General features: G+C 40.0%; 3 protein-coding genes and 1 pseudogene across 5 annotated transcripts in view; 3 read left to right on the top strand and 1 right to left on the bottom strand.

The window, feature by feature from the left end:
* Positions 1-2,004, bottom strand: part of LOC119877195 (neural Wiskott-Aldrich syndrome protein-like) — a 35,976-nt gene extending 33,972 nt beyond the window's left edge. Inside the window, exon 1 of the mRNA XM_038562410.1 lies at positions 1,914-2,004. The gene's annotated coding sequence lies outside the window, so the exon portion shown is untranslated. The remainder of the gene's footprint in view (positions 1-1,913) is intronic.
* LOC480786 (regenerating islet-derived protein 4) overlaps positions 1,953-18,580 on the top strand; it is a 44,156-nt gene continuing 27,528 nt past the window's right edge. Inside the window, exon 1 of one of the 3 annotated variants that reach the window (XM_038561928.1) lies at positions 1,953-2,103. The gene's annotated coding sequence lies outside the window, so the exon portion shown is untranslated. The remainder of the gene's footprint in view (positions 2,104-18,580) is intronic. The other 2 variants (XM_038561929.1, XM_038561930.1) reach the window with 2 other exon arrangements.
* Positions 2,095-3,804, top strand: LOC100682600 (disintegrin and metalloproteinase domain-containing protein 30; the record flags this gene model as incomplete). Its single annotated transcript, XM_038562409.1, is given in 5 exon segments — positions 2,095-2,928; positions 2,931-3,010; positions 3,012-3,297; positions 3,300-3,449; positions 3,452-3,804. Coding segments are annotated over 5 exon segments (1,524 nt in total), but the record flags the coding sequence as incomplete, so codon positions are not given.
* Positions 3,928-6,283, top strand: LOC119863970 (annotated as a pseudogene).

The raw sequence follows: 18,580 nt of genomic DNA, 5'->3' as shown, positions 1-18,580 counted from the left end.
TGAACAGCAGTGGTGAGAGTGGACATCCCTGTCTTGTTCCTGATCTTAGGGGAAAGGCTCCCAGTGCTTCCCCATTGAGAATGATATTTGCTGTGGGCTTTTCATAGATGGCTTTTAAGATGTCAAGGAATGTTCCCTCTATCCCTACACTCTGAAGAGTTTTGATCAGGAATGGATGCTGTATTTTGTCAAATGCTTTCTCTGCATCTAATGAGAGGATCATATGGTTCTTGGTTTTTCTCTTGCTGATATGATGAATCACATTGATTGTTTTACGGGTGTTGAACCAGCCTTGTGTCCCAGGGATAAATCCTACTTGGTCATGGTGAATAATTTTCTTAATGTACTGTTGGATCCTATTGGCCAGTATCTTATTGAGAATTTTTGCATCCATGTTCATCAGGGATATTGGTCTGTAATTCTCCTTTTTGGTGGGGTCTTTGTCTGGTTTTGGAATTAAGGTGATGCTGGCCTCATAGAACGAATTTGGAAGTACTCCATCTCTTTCTATCTTTCCAAACAGTTTTAGGAGAATAGGTATGGTTTCTTCTTTAAACGTTTGATAAAATTCCCCAGGGAAGCCATCTGGCCCTGGACTCTTGTGTCTTGGGAGGTTTTTGATGACTGCTTCAATTTCCTCCCTGGTTATTGGCCTGTTAAGGTTTTCTATTTCTTCCTGTTCCAGTTTTGGTAGTTTGTGGCTTTCCAGGAATGCATCCATTTCTCCTAGACCACATATTGGATCACAAATCGGGTCTGAACCGATACCAAAAGATTGGGATCATCCCCTGCATATTCTCAGACCATAATGCCTTGAAATTAGAACTAAATCACAACAAGAAGTTTGGAAGTACCTCAAACACGTGGAGGTTAAGGACCATGCTGCTAAAAGATGAAAGGGTCAACCAGGAAATTAAGGAAGAATTAAAAACATTCATGGAAACTAATGAGAATGAAGATCCAACCATCCAAAATCTTTGGGATGCAGCAAAAGCAGTCCTAAGGGGGAAATACATCGCAATACAAGCATCCATTCAAAAACTGGAAAGAACTCAGATACAAAAGCTAACCTTACACATAAAGGAGCTAGAGAAAAAACAGCAAATAGATCCTACACCCAAGAGAAGAAGGGAGTTAATAAAGATTCGAGCAGAACTCAACGAAATAGAGACCAGAAGAACTGTGGAACAGATCAACAGAACCAGGAGTTGGTTCTTTGAAAGAATTAATAAGATAGATAAACCATTAGCCAGCCTTATTAAAAAGAAGAGAGAGAAGACTCAAATTAATAAAATCATGAATGAGAAAGGAGAGATCACTACCAACACCAAGGAAATACAAACGATTTTAAAAGCATATTATGAACAGCTATACGCCAATAAATTAGGCAATCTAGGAGAAATGGACGCTAAAGAGCTTTCTAATGCAGTTCAGCCTATTAAACTCCCTCCAGAGATGTGTAAGAGTTGTTGTCATTCTACACCCTCATCAAAGTTTGGTATTGTCAGCTGTTTAGAAATCATTTGAATCCCTGACCTCCTCCCTCACCCACCACTCATACAACAAACATAACCACTGGGATGCCTTTCTGGGAGAGCTCCCGGGGTTCTGCTCTTCTGCTCTCACAGGTGCTCTTCTATTCCTAGATTCTGCACCGCCCCCTACTCCGCCCCCCCCCCCCCAATCTGGCTAGTCCCTGGCACCCAAGGACACACAGCAGAAAGAGCCACTTGACAAAATGAGCTGGAGTCTTTCTCTTGCCGGAAGCCAGGCACTGCCCGGGGAGGGGAGGGGGTGAGACCCCTGGTGGTGTCTGCCTCTGCCGCTCTGCCTAGAAAACACCCACCGAGGGAAACCGTCAGGTGTGTCCTAGGGCGAATGGAAACAGCCCAACCGGCATAGGACGGACTGACCCTTGAGCAAGAGCGTTGTCCTCCTTTCTCTGCAGCCCTTCTCCTTTGTCCAAGCTGCTCTCTGCCCCTCATCCCTCGTGCCAGCAGCCCCTCCCTCTCGCCTGTTTTATTCTCGCGCACCCCTCCCTCGGTTCTCCCTCGGTTCTCCCTCGTGCGCCCAACGGCACCGCCCAGGAAGCGAACTAGATAGGTAAGTTCTGGGAATGTCAACTAGACCGAGCCTTGGGAGGCTGGGGTTTCCTGCAAACCCTGCTTTGGCAGCTCCGCACTTTGCGCTCCCACTTCTCTAGAGGCCGCCCCTGGACCCTGACTCGCAGGCCAGTTGCAGGGACTGACCTGCTAGGACCGAGATCTGGGGCCATGAGGTCAGGAAGGACCTTACTCCCCCAAGGCCCTTCGCTCCCCACGCTAGTCCTCGTGGCGCTCCTGGTGGGTGCTCTTGGCGAGGATATGATTTTTCACCCTGAGTGGGGATTTGAGTCGTATGAAATCATCATTCCCAAGAAGCTGAGCTTCCGGGGAGGTCAGCAGGGTGCTGTGGAGCAAGTGTCCTACCTCCTGCAGGTCAAAGGCAAGAAGTATGTCCTTCACCTGTGGCCCAAGAGGTTTCTATTACCCCGTAATCTTCTATTACCCTGAAGATCTGAATCTTCGCCGGAACAGGAGAAACTCCTGGAGGATCATCCTTACATACCCAGGGACTGCAACTACGTAGGCTCGGTTGAAGGAACTCAGGATTCAGAGGCTACTTTAAGTACATGCATGGGGAGTCTTCGAGGCATATTGAAAATTGATGAGGAACATTACCAAATCGAGCCCCTCAAGGGCTCTTCTAGCTTTGAACATGTCATATATCTCCTGAAGGAAGAGGACAAGTTTCAGAATCATACCTGTGGCTTAACTAATGATGAACTAGAAAAACAGATAGCGCAGAATGAGAATATGGCTAGGCGTAATGACTTTTCTATTTCTCATAAGCATCAAAAGTACTTGGGAGTGGCCCTGGTCTTTGATCAAGTAGATATTTGTTTTCAGAATCCAATGTTACTTAAGTCATATATGGTGCCATTCTTTTGACTGGAATTATGGACACCTTCTTTTAAAGAGACCGGTATGAGGCTACATCTAAAAAGTATTGAGATATGCACACATGAGTACGGAATAACTATTACCAAAATGGATGTACGAGATATTCTAAAAGCATTTGTAAAATATTACACCACGTACCTTTCTGCTCAGATTCCAGGAGATTGGGCACATTTGTATATTTCAAAGTCTATTCTTCATGTTACTGGATAGTCATATGCCTGAGGTGCATGTTCAAAAAACCACAGTGGATCTCTAAGTAGTTTTATAAATCTAAATATCCTTGCTGTCAGAGATTATCTGCTCATGCACTGGGCCATGGTGTAGGAATGAAACATGATACAGAATTTTGTCAATGTAGGGCTAGGCGAACTTGTATCATGGGCACTGGGAGTAGCAGGTTTAGTAATTGTAGTTATTCAGAGTTTTTTGATCACGTAAATTCAGCAGCACTCTGGATAATATCCTAGGATTGGGTTATGTGTTGGAGACATGTGGAAATAAAATTGAGGAAGGGAATGAAGAATGTGATTGTGGATCAAGGGAGGAGTGTAAAAAAGACAACTGTTGCCACATGGGTTGTAAACTCATGCAAGGTGCCAATTGTAGCACTAGGCTTTGCTGTGGTAACTGCTACTTTCGTCCACTTGGGTACATGTGTCGAGAGGAAGATAATGAATGTGACCTTGCAGAGTACTGCAATGGAATCTCAAATTTCTTCCCAGATGACAGTTATAAGCTTGATGGAACCCCTTGCAAGCATAACATCCTTTGTTTAAGAGAGCGGTGCCAAAAAAAGAAAGAAAGAAAGAAAGAAAGAAAGAAAGAAAGAAAGAAAGAAAGAAAGAAAGAAAGAAAGAAAGAAAAGAAAGAAAAAGAAAAGAAAAGAAAAGAAAAGAAAAGAAAAGAAAAAAGAAAAGAAAAGAAAAGAAAAAAGAAGTGCTGTTCCAGATATGTGCAGTGCCAAAACATTTTTGGAGCTGATGCCAGGAAGGCTCCTGATCAGTGCTATCACGCAATTAATTTAATGGGTGATCAATATGGGAACTGTGAAATTGCAGTTCACAGTTCCCATAAAGCTTGTACTATAAAGCTTGTACCAAGGCAAATGCAATGTGTGGCAGGCTGCAGTGTATAAATGTCAACACCATCCCTGATCTGCCAGAGCATCTCTACTCATCTGCAAGAGGAAAATCTCATGTGCTGGGGGGTAGGCTACCACAAAGCCATGATACCCATGGGAATACCTGACATAGGTGTAATAAATGATAGTACCCGCTGTGGTTATAACGGACTATGTATTAACAGAACTTGTGTGAACCACTCAGTCTTGGATTTTAACTGTTTTCCTAAAAAATGCAACCACCGAGGCGTTTGAAACGATAAAAAAAAAAAAAAACTGCCACTGCATGTTTGGCTGGGCCCCTCCATTCTATGAGGAGGTACGGTATGGAGGAAGCATTGACAGTGGGCCTGCGAGGAAGCAGAAAGAGGAGGTGCCTACACCAGTACAGGTCGTGTCCATTATGTTAGTACGCCTTATTTTCTTAGTCATTTCAGTGTTTGTTGTGTTTTTCGAGAGAATGATAAGACAGTATATGCAATCCAAACAGAAATAAACACCACCAGTTAACTCTAAAAATAAATAATATAAGGCAAAAAAATACCAAGAACCCAAATGAGTAATCAGGCGATCCACAGTCATTTTATAACACAGAATCATATATTGAACAAGCTTAGCATTTACCCAAATGGCACTTTGTTCTTATTCCAATTCTTTTTTTTTTTTTTAATGTAACTTTCCTTCAAGGTTGGATTGGCAAATAAATGATATTCTTGTTTGGGAAACAAATGAGTGCATTTTGCTTTTTCAATACTCACTTGCTCCTTCATTTGTGATCAAGTTTTGGATATCCTGAAAAGAATGGCCCAACAACTTTTCTGAACACTAAAGCTCTGCATATTGTTTTACAGAATTACATTGGTTTTCACACTAGAGTCCTGTGGCTCAGAATCCCAGAAAACAAAGTGCTTATCTGCCTTCCTCTCTGCCTCCCTGTTGTGATCAGTGAGAACTCTGTGCTAGGGTCCCTGTTGACTGATGAATGTTGACCACCACTCTTATAAATAGAAATCCATACATTATAAGGAGTGTTCCTCAGGTAAATCTTTCCCCCTGATGTGGTCATTTTATGGATCACTTCAGCTCTGTAGATGTGTGGTCTCTGACAGGTATTTGGGGAAATCTCAGTTGTTGGAGGAAGGACACTAATCTGCCACAACTCTTGCATTTCACCACAGTCTGTAAATGATGACACACCCTGGCAGTGTCCCGTGGACAAGACTTTTAACAAAGTTCTGTGCTTTGGGCTTTTGTTTGCAGGAGTAGGTCTTTTGTGAATGTGTACTGAGGGACACATGGCCATAGGTTTGATAGGTTTGCTGCACCCCTAAGTAGAGCAGAGAGTGAGGAATGCCTTCCACCATGTACCCCCATATCTGTCTCCTAATATTCTTACCTCTTTGCCCGATGCTGAGTGTGGGAGGAGGGAAGGACTAAGTGGCAGCTTTGGAGGAAATCAGTGCCCACATTTCATGCCCAGGGAGGATCTCATCCTTCCCAGACCTGTGTCAGCCCATGAGTTCATGGTCTTGCTCTAGGCCAATCCTTCCTGCTGTTGTGTCACCTCGTTCCCATGCTCCTCCCTCCCCAAGCATCACTGCAGGATCACTATCCTCACCCTGGTCTCCTTTTTTCTCAGCCATGTTGTTCTTCTAATTGAAGAAGTTGTGGGAGGCTCATAGTAAAGAGTGTTTCCCTTGGATTATTTGGGGACTATTTTTAGTCAAAGGAGAACAAGAAAACCCTGACTTTGTGATGATCATAATTCTGACATTTATCAAGCCTGGCCATCACCTGAGAATGCAAGGACATTTAGTTGTATCTGGAATACTGACAGTGATGGCTACTGTGTGGAGAGTTCACTCCATGCCAGACAGTTTTCTAAATGCCTCATGTGTATTTATGTATCCTGACTCCTGCAAATAACTCTGTTGGGTATATGTTATTATTTACCCCTTTCCAATAGAGAAATTAAAGCATGATAAGGTGAAATAATCTGCTCAAGACACACCTAATAAGTATTGATATTACAAGAAGTGTTATATATGTGGATTCTTGAGAAGACTGTGCTATTGCTGGGTAGAGTACTCTATAAATGTTAATCAGGTAAAGTCGGTTGATAGTGTTTTTTGTTTTGTTTTGTTTTTGTTTTTGTTTTGGTTGATAGTGTTAAGTCTACTCTATCCTTACTGTATTTGGTCTACTCGTTCTTAATATGAATTTGTCTATTTCTCCTTGCAGTTCTATCAGTTTGCATCATGTGTTTTGGAGCTGCCGTCAGGTGCAGAAACTTGTGGGATTCTTATTGTCTTCTTGATGAATTGATTTATTTATAAATAGGAAATAGCTATCTGATTTTTGTAATATGTCTTACTCTGAAGTCTATTATAGCTGATATTAATACTGTTACTACAACCTCCTTTGACTACTATTCATATAGCATACACACCTTTTTCCATTCTCTTATTTGACTGTATTAATATCTCCATATTTATAGCATGTTTCTTATAGGCAATATGTAGTTGAGTAGTTCTTAAAATCAAGTCTGACAATTTCTGCCTTTTAATTAGCATTTAATGTAATTATTGAAAGAGCTAAGTTTGAGTCTGTTCATAGGCTATTAGTTTTTGGTTCGTTCCTTTTTTCCTTCTTTCTTTTGAATTAAGCTAGTATTTTTTTTTTATAATTTCATTTTATCTCCTTTGGCTACTAGCCATAACTCTTCATTATCTTAATGGTTGTATTAAGGTTTGTAGTATATATCCTTAATTTGTCACAATCTACCTTCTAGTAATGTTATGCCACTTTATACACACTACAAGAAACTTAGACTAATACACTTCCATAGTTCCCCTTCTGGATTATATGCTATTGTTGTATGCATTTTATTTTTACAAATGCCATAAAGCCCACAATAAGTTATCTTATTATTATTTAAATGTTTCATCATCTTTAACAAGATTTAAATAATAGTAAGGGAATATGTATGCCCATTTATTTAGCATTTCTTGGGCACTTCTTTTGTGTAGATCCAGATATACATCTGGTATTATTTTCCTTCTGCTCAAAGATTATCCTTAAATTCCCAAAGTGCAGATCTACTGGTAATGAAGTATTCCAGCTTTTGTTTGTGTGACTACATCTTTTATGTTTTTTTTTTTTTAAGGTAGTAAGTTTTTTTTTTTAAGATAAGTTGGATTTGGGTTTTTTTATACCTACATTTTCCTATTAACTTTTTGAACTTATGGAATATAGTTATAGTAACAGTTTTAATGCCCTTCTCTAACATCTCTATCAACTTAGTTTCAAGTGATTGATTTGTATCCTGATTATTGGCTCTATTTTCCTCCTTTTGCAAACATCAAGTAATATTTGAATGGTATATTTACTTTGTTGGTTGCTGAATAGTTTTATCTGCCATAAGTTTTGAGCTTTGTTCAATGACGAAGGTAAGTTACTTAGAAATAGTATGATTGTTTCAGGTCTTGATTTAATTATTTGTTAAGTGTCCAGAACAGTGCTCGCTCTACTGCTAATTATTTCTAGCTACCTTTCCAGGTATTCTGGTTTTGAGGAATAGGCCTATCCTCAGCTCTTGTGAGTAGCAGGCACTGTTTCCTTTAATCCTCTTCTATCTTGACTTTTGGGTAGTTTTCAGTGTTCTGCTGAGTATTTATTAGAAGTAATTCCTCTGAAATTTTTCATGATTTTTTGTTTGTTTGTTTTTTTGGAAATCTCTCCTTCTGGGACTCTGTCTTATCAATTGTATCTACTTTCATCCCGCTAAACTCTCAGTTTAGTCTCCTCAACAAAACAAGGGTCCACTGGGCTCCTCTTCAGTTTTCCTTCCTGTGACTGGCTTGAAAAATCTCTTAACATAGTACATTTGTGACATTAGTAGGACTCAGGGATGACTATCTTCCTTGGCCTGATGTACAGTAAATTGAAAAGGTTCATTTCATGTATTTTTATCTGCTTTTTTAGTTGTTTCAGGAAGTAGAGCATATATAGCCATTGTTACTTAGTCTTGGTCACTGTACTACATTTTAATGAAATCAAAATTGGAAAATGTCAGTCTAGATTTTGAACATAGAAATGTACAAAATACGGAGAGAGAAATATCCATAATCAGCTTGAAACCATAAATTAAAGAACCCTTTACATCTTGTTTTCAAAAGCACCATGCCAATTTTAAAGACAAGTTCTGTTTGACACAAGATGAAGAGCATATAAGCTCCATCCTCCCTCCCTGCTCAAGAGCTGAGCAGATGTTTTTGTGTAGTTGTAGTAACTTTAGGAGCATGTCAGTCTTGATAATTTCTCCTATCTCAAAGTTCTCCAAAGAAAATATGAACAATGATTATAATGTGGCCTCATGAAGAGTACTGTCTTCCTCTGTGCTTATGAATTGATTCTACTTTTGAAACTTTCTATTGAATTCTTCAGTTGTCATTGTATTTTTCAGCCCTAGACTTCCTAGAGTTGTGGATTTTTTGAAAAGATGATTTCTATTTCCTTGTTGAAGTTCTCATTTTGTTCATGGATTGCATTTCTCATTTTATCAAATTGTCTGTCTCTGTGTTCTTGTAGTTGACTAAATGTCTTTAAGAAGATTATTCTGAATTCTTTGACTTACAGTTCATAGAGCTCCATTTCTGTAGGGTTGGGTATTGGAGTTTTATCAGATTCCTTTGGTGGTGTCATATTCACCTGATTTTTTTTTGGTGTGTGATCCTTCAGTCCCTATGTTGGTATTTGTTAATTTGAGTAAGTGATCTCCTTTTCTGGACTTTACAAGTTTGTTTGGCAGAGATAGTTCCTTACCAGTCAGCTTACTTTAGATATTCAGACATGTTGACTGGTAACATCCTTGGGGCCTGTTGTCAGGGTCTATTTTGGGACAAAGCTAATGCCCCGGCTCTGATGTCAGGTTGGAGGGATGCACTGCTGGCTGAGACCATATAGATAAGGCTGTTCCTTGATTCCCTGCCACAGGAAGGCTAAAGGAGGGACTCCATGATTGCCCAGATTCTCTGGTCAGGCTTACTAGATGGCTGGGAATGGGGACTATACTCAGTAGCAGATGGGTCTATGAATTAGCTTCTCAGCTCTTTTGAGGAAGCAGAATGGGATCCAGGGCTTACATAGCTTATTTGAGTACCCAAATCAGGCAAGTGTATGAACTGATTCCCTGGCTAGGTGAAGTCACTGATTTTTCTTAGCAAATGGGGGAACCCAGGAGCTGTGTTCTCTGTTCAAGTGTCACTATAAGCAGCACTCTTGGATGGGCTACACAGCTTTCTGTGCATTCTGGTTAGGTTCCGTGGTCAGGTAGGATGAAGCTATTCAGCAGTGAGTGGGGCTATGAATCAATTTCCCTGCCCAGGTGCAGCAGGAAAACCACCTATAAGACCACTAAGGCTCTTTCTTTCTTTGTAGTCTTGACTCAAGCCAATCTTTGCCACAGGTTCCCTGGTCAAAAAGGGCCACTGGTTTTGCTCTGAGCACTACCAGCTCTGCCTGCCCAACTCTTCACTTGAGTTTACTGGATTATCCAGCCTCCAGGCATTCCTGCTAGCGTCTCTGGCTAGGCAGACCGGGGGGGCCTCACTCAGCAGGTGGGGCTATGACTCAGTTCCCATGCTTGGGTAGGGCGGGAGAGCCCACTCCAAGCTCTCTGTCTAGAAGGCCAAGAGCTATACTCACTAGCAGGTGGAGGAATAAATTCACTCACTTTGCCAACGCGTAGTAGGGGAACATTCTATGGCCCATCCTGGATTTGTTCTGGGAGTGATCACTCCTGAATGCCCACCTCTCAGCCTGAGAAAGACTGAGCTATGTAGCTTCCACATGTTCACTCCAGCCCTGCTGGTCAGAGGGGGTCAGAAGCCATACTCAGTAGCAGGTGGGGGCTGTGACAGCTCCCCTGTCTTGGTAGAGGCAGACCAGGCTCCAAGTTTGGTGAAACACCTCATTTAAGGACCTGAATCAAGCTGATCTGCACTCCAATGATTTCCCTGATCAGACTGCACCACTGACTTGGTTTTGCAGGTGAGCAAAGCCAGTGGTTGGGACCACTACTTGGACTCTGCAGACAGGAATTTGAACTGCCAAGATCCCAGTGCTGATTACTGCAAGCCCCTCCCTCCACTCTGTCACAATCAGATTCCTAGTGGTCGAGCCCTAAAGATTCCCCTGCAATCCCCATAAAGCAAGACCTGAGTAAGGACTCTCATGAAGTGACTCAAAATGGTAGGGGGACTGGATGTCCCCGGTGGGCTCTCTTTTCCTACTGCAGGAACCACAGGCTCAGAGGAGACCTGTCCATATGATGCTGCAGCAGTCTGGGGAGGGGAAATTCAGTCAGCATGGAGCCATAGCTCTTACCATCCTAATGTAGTCTGCTGTGGTCTCTGCAGTGCAACCTCACCCTCATGTACTAAGATTCTCTTGCTGGTGTCTTGTCCATGAAAGAATGTTTGTTGTTTTCGTGAGGAGGAGCATAGTTAGGAGTGATATTTTTCTGATATTAATATAGCCACCTCTGCTCTCTTTTGGTTACTGTTTGCATGGACCATTTTTCTCTATCACTTTCAGCCTATATGTATCCTTAGAGCTAAACTGAGTCTTTTACAGGCAGTAGAAATTTAGATTCTTTCTTTTTAATGCAATCTGCCAGTCGATGTCTTTTGATTGGGGAGTTTACATCATTTGCATTTAAATTAGTTACTAATAGGGCAGGATTTATTTCTGGCATTTTATGATTTGTTTTCTGTATGTCTTACAGCTTTTTTGTTTATTTCCCCCATTATTGCTTTACTTCATGTTTAGTTGTTTTTTTGTAGTTCGGATTATTTTCTCATTTCCTTTTGTAAATATTCCAGGGATAGTTTCTTTGTAATTGTTAAGAAGATTACATATAACATCGTAAAACTCTAACAATCTATTGAAAGTGATATCAACTTAGCATCAGTCACTTATCAAAACTCTGTTCCTTTACAGCTTAGACCCATAAACATTATGTTATTGTTGTCTCAAATTGCATCTTTATATATTTTGTATTCATTATCCTAGATTTATAACTTTTTATGCATTGTCTTTTTGATCCTATAGTAAATTAAAATGGATATTACAAACCAAAATTGCAGAAGTAGGTTTGTATGTATGTTCACATGTTTCCATTTCTGGGGATCTTTATATTATTATATGACTTTGAGTTATTGCTAGTGTTGTTTTAGTTCAACCTGAAGAACTTCCTTCATCATTTCTTGTTGGGCAAGGCTGGTAGCATGAACTTTCTTAGCCTATGTTTATATGGGAAATTACTGAAGGACTCTTTTGCTATATATAGAATTCTAAGTACAGCTTTTCTGTCAGCATTTTAAATATCTCATTCCCCTGCCTCTGGCCTCCATACACTGCTTGGTTATCCACTGATCATCCCTTTGAGGATCTTTGGTACATGACATTTTTCTTTCCTCTTGCTGATTTCAAGATTCCCTCCTGTCTTTCACATTCAACATTTGCATTATAATATGTCTCAGTGTGTTTTTCTTTTTTTTTTTTCTTTAAGGATTTTATTTATTTATTCATGAGAGACAGAGAGAGAGAGAGAGAGAGAGAGAGAGAGAGGCAGAGACACAGGCAGAGGGAGAAGCAGGCTCCATGCAGGGACCCCAATGTAGGACACAATCCCGGGACTCCAGGATCACACCCTGGGCTAAAGGCAGGTACTAAACTGCTGAGGCACCCAGGGATCCCCTCAGTGTGGTTTTCTTTAGGTTTATCCTTTTGGGGTTCCTTGGATTTTTCAGGTTTGTAGATCTATGTATCTCCTTAAATCTGGTAAGTTTTAGCAAAAATAATCTTTTTGTCTTCTCTTTCTTCTCCTCATAAGGTACTGGGGAAGCTTTTCAGAGTACGGTGTCTCACTGAGACACTCTAGGGCACTGAGGAAAGTTGTTCAAACAGCACCTCACTGGGGGGATCTAATACATTCTGCTCTAAAACCACCCAGGTAAAGGAACTGCCTGGCATTACTATGGTTGCAGGGTGCCTCTGGCTGCCATACACTGCAGATGCTGGGTGATGGAGGAGCTGCCTGCACTCAGGAGCCTGGGACTTGGGAAGCTACTTCCATTGCAGGGGGAACCTGACCAGGGAGTCCCTGGAACCAGGAAGGAAAACCTCTTACTCCTACAAAATCTCTCCAGCACTCTCCAGCACCCTCTACTGATAAAGTTTAACATAGTGCCCCAGAAAAGCAAACTTATTTAATGATCCCATATCCGTTTTCACAGAGTTGGCAGTTAGGATGATTTCAGAGCTAAGAAGCAATAGATTGATAACCAGCATACTCTGCTACAAGGAACTCTCATTCATTGTTTGGTGGGAATGCAAAATGGTGCAGCCCCTTTGGAAGACAGTTTGGTAGTTTCTTACAAACTAAACACACTCTTACCATAGGATCCAGTCATGAATGTCAGAGGTTCAGGGGTAAGGAGAGAGGGAAGAATAGGTGGAGCACAGGAGATTTTTAATGCAAGTTAACTATTCTGTATGATACTATAATGGGAGAACCTGACATTATGCATTTATCAAAATCCATACACCTATATAACACAAAGACTGACCCCTAAGGAAAACTATGAACTTTAGTCAATACTAAATATTGATATATTTAATCAATATATCAATATTGATTCATTAAAAACTTCAACAGATAAATGTCATTTTGGCTATGAAGGCATTATCCTATATAATGTATCTCCAAGTCAAAGAAAGCAATATATGCAATATATTACCAGAAAGAATCACCATAAATAAGTTATCTTTGTTCTAAGAAATGTAAGGATGAGTAAATATTAGAAGATGTATTAATATACTTCAATAATTAATAAATTGGAAGAGAAACAAATTCTTATGAAAAGTGGATAATAATAGGGGCACCTGGGTGGGTCCATCGGTTAAGTGGCCAACTTGATTTTGGGTTAGGTCATGATTTCAGGGTTATGAGATCAAGCCCAGTATGGAGCTCGGCCTGAGGCCTGCTTAAGATTCTCTCTCCCTCTCTTTATCCCTCTCCCTCTGCTCACCCACCATTGCTTGCACTCTCTTAAAAAAAAAAATAGTGGATAAATAATACTACTACCGACTGTGACAGAGAGCTTTCCCTCCTTTTGCCACACATTGCAATATTGCAGAGAATGAAATGTTATCAATGATATTTCCCAGACTCCATTGCAGAGAGGTGAGTGTTCCAGATTGGCCTGGACTCTGCAAAGAATAAACCCACATGCAAGGAACTCATATGTGGAAGTGGGCAATGAGAACCAGAAGTGGCATGGAGGGAATTGGAATTTCTTGGATACAGAGGAGGTGTTCTCACAGAGCTTCTAGAGTCTATTCCCTGGCAGCAAAGGTGCTAAGTGGCGTGAGTCAGAAGCCGTGTGGAGTCCATGAGATAACCGCTGTAATATGTTCAGGCTTTTCTCCTGGTTCCTGTTTTTTTTTTCCCCCCTCTCACTATGTATCATGCAAATGAGATTTCTGGCTTTCCTAGAGACTTTGTAAAGTATGAATATCCCTTGAATACATTCTTTTATAATTAATGTAGCTAGGATGGGTTCTATGGCTTGTGTATAGTAAATCTCACTATGTTTTTGCTATTACTAATATTATTATTATTATTCCTACTATTATTATATACATACAAGAACCACTTGTAAGATGTGAAGGAAAAAAGACAAGAAGAGTAGCAGAAGATGCCACCCCAAAGTATGCCACTAAGGCATAAAAATTATTTTGAGCTGAAGGCAATTGAGAAGAAACAGATAAAAGAAAAGCTCAGGGCACCTGACTGGCACAGCCAGTTGCATCAGACTCTTGGATTTGGCTCGGCTCTGATCTCAAGGTCGTGAGATCAAGCCTGTAGGGCTCTGCACTCAGTGTGGAGTCTAAGATTCTCTTTCCCCCACTCCCTCTGCCCCTCCACCTCTCTCTCTCTCAAATAAATAAATAAATTGCTTTAAAAAAAAAAAAAGAAAGGCTCCCTGCCCATTCTCCATTTGCGTAAAAGCAGGACATCATTTTGTAAAGGTGTCCCTCCTCCCCTCTACCAGGAATGTAAGATGTTAACCAACAGAGACCACTCTGAGACCCTTATCAGCACCCAGGAATCCACATTACAGACTTTACTAACTGGCCCTTATCTTCCATTACTCCCCTGCCATACATGTATCTTTTCACAATTTACCACCTTGAGACATTTAAGTCCTTTGTCTTGCCATTTCTCTACAAAAATATCATTCTTTTGTTAAGATCTTGTATTAGCCAGAATTCTAACCACCCCTCTAAGTTACTGATCACTGAGCACTCCCACGTGTATGCTCAATGCACATGTTAATTCAATCTGTCTTTATCCATCTAATTTGCAGAGTCCTGGGCAATGAATGTAAGATGGATTGAAGGAAAAACACTTTTTCCTCCCCTACAGACTCCACTTAATACCAACAAATATAAATGCCTAAAGAAAAACATAGTAAATGCAGTGCAAGATCTACTGGAAGAGTAATTTATGACAAGTTACACAGGGAAAAATACTTGAATAGAGGGAAAGCACACTCTATTATTAGAAAGAGAGACATAACATTATCCAAATCTCTGTTCTGCCTCAAAGATTCATATCTAGTTATTGTTATTTCAATAGATACATCCACAAGATTTCCTATAACTTAGAACAAGATAAGTTGATTTTTCAAATGCATAAGAAAACAAATAAATTGTATTAGCTCTGAAATATCTGAAAAGGTTTGAGGGTGCCTAGATCATCGTATATTGTTTACAAGATAATTAAGATAATAGTTAACACTTATTTAGCACTTCAGTACAAAAATATTATAAGTACCTCTGCATATGTAAACTCATTCAATACCATGAAAACATTTTAAAGCAATGATAATTAAATTTAATCTTCCTGTGGAATAAAATACTAAAAAATCAATAGACCAGAATGAAAGTCCAGAAACAGTTCCAAAGAATTTAGTAGACTATGAAGAGCATCTTTGGAGTAAACAAGAACAAAACGCATTAGACAAAGAGTGATGTTGAAACACATAATATTTGAAAAAAATACACTGAACAGTCTATTGTTGGCAATAAAGACTAAGGCAGTGTAATAAAGTGGTCTCAAATATAGTAACTGAGAGAACAGATCACATCTTATTCTCAACTATTTATATACCCTTTTCCTAAGCTATTCCACACCCAGAATATTTATCAGGAGGCATGGATAGTTCATAGTACAAAACAACCTGGAAATCATGCAGCTTTCTCACCAGTGAGAGAGCGGATGAATAAATTTGTTATATTCTTGCAATGGAACACTAGACATCAGTGAAAGTGAACGAACTATGATAGTGTGCTACAAGGCATGGCTCTCAGCAATCTCGTGTTAAGTGGAAATTTATGTCTTGACATTCACTAAGACAAAAGTGAACCACACTTCTAGGAACTAATGCCTGTGTGTATATCACCCATGTGCATAAAGATGAGGTAATGAGAGCAATCCTCATAGCATTTTTTCTTTTTTTAAAGATTTTATTTATTTATTTGAGAGAGTGAGTGCACAGAGGGAGAAAGAGAAGCAGATTTCCTACTGAGAAGAGAGCCTGATGCAGTGCTTGAGCCCAGAACCCTGGAATCATGACCTGAGCTAAAGGCAGACATTTAACCAACTGAGCCACTCAGGAGCCCCACCACAGCCTTTTTTCAGGAGAAAAAAAAAAAAAGAGGGGGAGGGAGAAGGGGAAACAATCTAAATATTCATGACTTGATAACAAAACTGGTACTTCCATGAAATTGAATACCTTGCTACTGTTTAAAGGAATGGAGCTGATGGGTACATCAGTGGTACACAAACTGTGGTCCTCAGAAGACCCTCATCAACATCACTTGGAAACTTGTTACACATGCAAAGTCTTGGGCCTTATCACAAACCTACTTGAATCAGAGTCTGGGTAGTGGGGCCCAACAACCTGCATGTGACCAATCACCTTCAGGTGATTTTCAGGCACACTAAATGGTAGCACATCTCAGGCACATCTACTTGGATAGATGACACACCTTGAAAGATTTACAGAGACTAATGAGAAGGCAATTCATGCAAGCATTCGTAAAGTATAAATCAATTCCTATTTACTCATGGACCAGATATCTCCAGAAAAGAAAATTTGCCACATAAATGTATAGAAGAGAGACTTCAAAGATGAGCACCAAAGCTTGCTAATGGACAGCTCAATACTCTGAATTTTTTGGAACAGGAGGCAACATGACTAAATTTCTTTTTCTTTGCTATTCCAGTATTTCTGTGTAATGGAATATTTTCAATATGAATATGTTCACATCACACAGGGAATTTTAATAAAAAACAAAAGTGGAATCAAAAGAAAGATTTCAGCTTTATTTTTATTACTACATAGTAAGCTTGGAGGAAAAACTGGGTCATATCAGGATAATGTTTTGCTTCTCTAGTAGACTGAAAGCCCTAAAAAGGCAAGGATATATCTCCTTTCGTCCTGAATATATCCCTAAGAATTCGCATAGGTCCACTGACAAAAAAAAGAACTTAATAAACATTTGTTGAGGTTAGTTGAAAGCTCCTTCAAGATAACCTAGTCTGACTACTATAAGCTATAGATGTGGACACTGAGGTCTCATGTTGAGAAACCTGGCCAATGAGGTCCCACAGCTTGTTCAGAAAGTAGCAATAAGCTCACTAGTAACAAAGTAACAAGTAACAATCTCTGAATCAGCAACCCAGACTCTTCCTAGTATAATGACACATATTGTTGTACAGTTGGGTAGATCTAGATTTCAGGCACAGCCGATTCAGGTGCTTTTAAGTTAAATTATCTGAATAAGAAGTACTATGCTCTAGTGGACAAAAGTCTTTCACTGTACATGAACAATCTAAAAAGAGGAAGCCATCTAATAAATGTTAAATTATGTATATAATGCTATAAAATTATGGTCATAATGCACTCATTCCTATATTATGAGATACCCATTCTACTTTGCACTTTCCTAGGGCCACAAGTAATTCCTATCAAATACCCATTCCATATGATAGTCACCTCTCCGAGACAAAATGAAAGTCAGCAAGCTACCTTCTTTCTCAATATTTGTATTCCTTATCTTATCTGATTAGTCTTCCTTGGATTTAGAACTTGGAAAATGGAAAATCTGGGTTCAATGTAAACCTATGACCATGATGATACAGGGACTGTTCTAGGGGGCTTTCCTTCGTAATAGAACTTATAGAAATGGTCCCCTACCGTAGGGTTGACCATGGGCTGGACATTTGGCCTAAGACACTTTATATGACAGAGAGAATTTCCTGAGATGTGATAGACTAGGAAGAGTGAAAAAGCCAAGAATGATGGATCCACAGTGAGAGACAGGAGGAGGCACATGTACACATAGGACAGGAGAAGAAAGGCTCCATGCCCAACTGAAGAGCAAGGGGCCTCTGTGTGGAAGGAAAAACACTTTTGGAACAAGACCTACACACTCTTTGCATCACACAACAAAGGAAGATACACACATTTCCCACAAGTCCTTGAACATAGGGGAATGAACATTTAAGTTGCCACTAGTGCAGGCAAAGAAGATGTGGAGCCCCCAAAGAGAAGAGAATGAGGCCCCTGCCTAATTCTTTTTACCATTGGCAAGGGGAGGCATTTGTAGTGACCTTCAGCCTCACAAAGGACATATAAATATCAAGATCTTGCTGAATTCACACTCCCAAAAGCTATATCACAGGTGACTTACTATAAACAAAGCTATATGAGGGACCTTCAGGGTCCATGGCCAGCAGCATCACTTCAGCCACTTTGGCTTGGTTTCACTGTTTTGTCTGAAGTCCCCTGGAGTCATCAGGATACAGTGGTGAGGTCTTCGTAGCCAATGGTGGTGGAAAGTAAGGCCCTTCTATATTCTCCCTATGCGTGAAGCTGCTGGGACAGACAGTTGTATTCGGAGAATTACTGGACTTTCTTGATAGCATAGACCGACCGTTCTGAGGTTCAGTGCTCAGATAAATGATGTAGGATTCTAGGGAAAAGAAGTTATTTGCTAATGAAAATGCAAGGGAAAATCATATTACACAGCACTTAAAGACCAAAATAGATTAGTAGGACAGCCACACAATCAGTACCTTTGATTAACTACTAACATAAAAGAGTATCATTTAAAAGAATGTGCTTCAAGCATAGTTGGTTTTAGCTGAGTTACTGTATGTAGAGTAGTATTCTCAGAAAACTGCCTGTTGTAGTTGGTGTATTTAGGATGTTTTCTTTTGGATTTTCTAAATCTATCTCATCATCCCTCATATGAAGAAAATGGCAATCATTGAGATTATTTAAAAAATGAGTAGAAGAACAAAGGTTATCTTTAGGTC

The sequence above is a fragment of the Canis lupus genome, chromosome 17 (genome assembly GCF_011100685.1).
Source record: "Canis lupus familiaris isolate Mischka breed German Shepherd chromosome 17, alternate assembly UU_Cfam_GSD_1.0, whole genome shotgun sequence".
In the NCBI taxonomy this organism is placed as follows: domain Eukaryota; kingdom Metazoa; phylum Chordata; class Mammalia; order Carnivora; family Canidae; genus Canis; species Canis lupus.
Note: the sequence above shows the minus strand (reverse complement) of the source record. Positions and strands in the feature narration are given on the sequence as shown.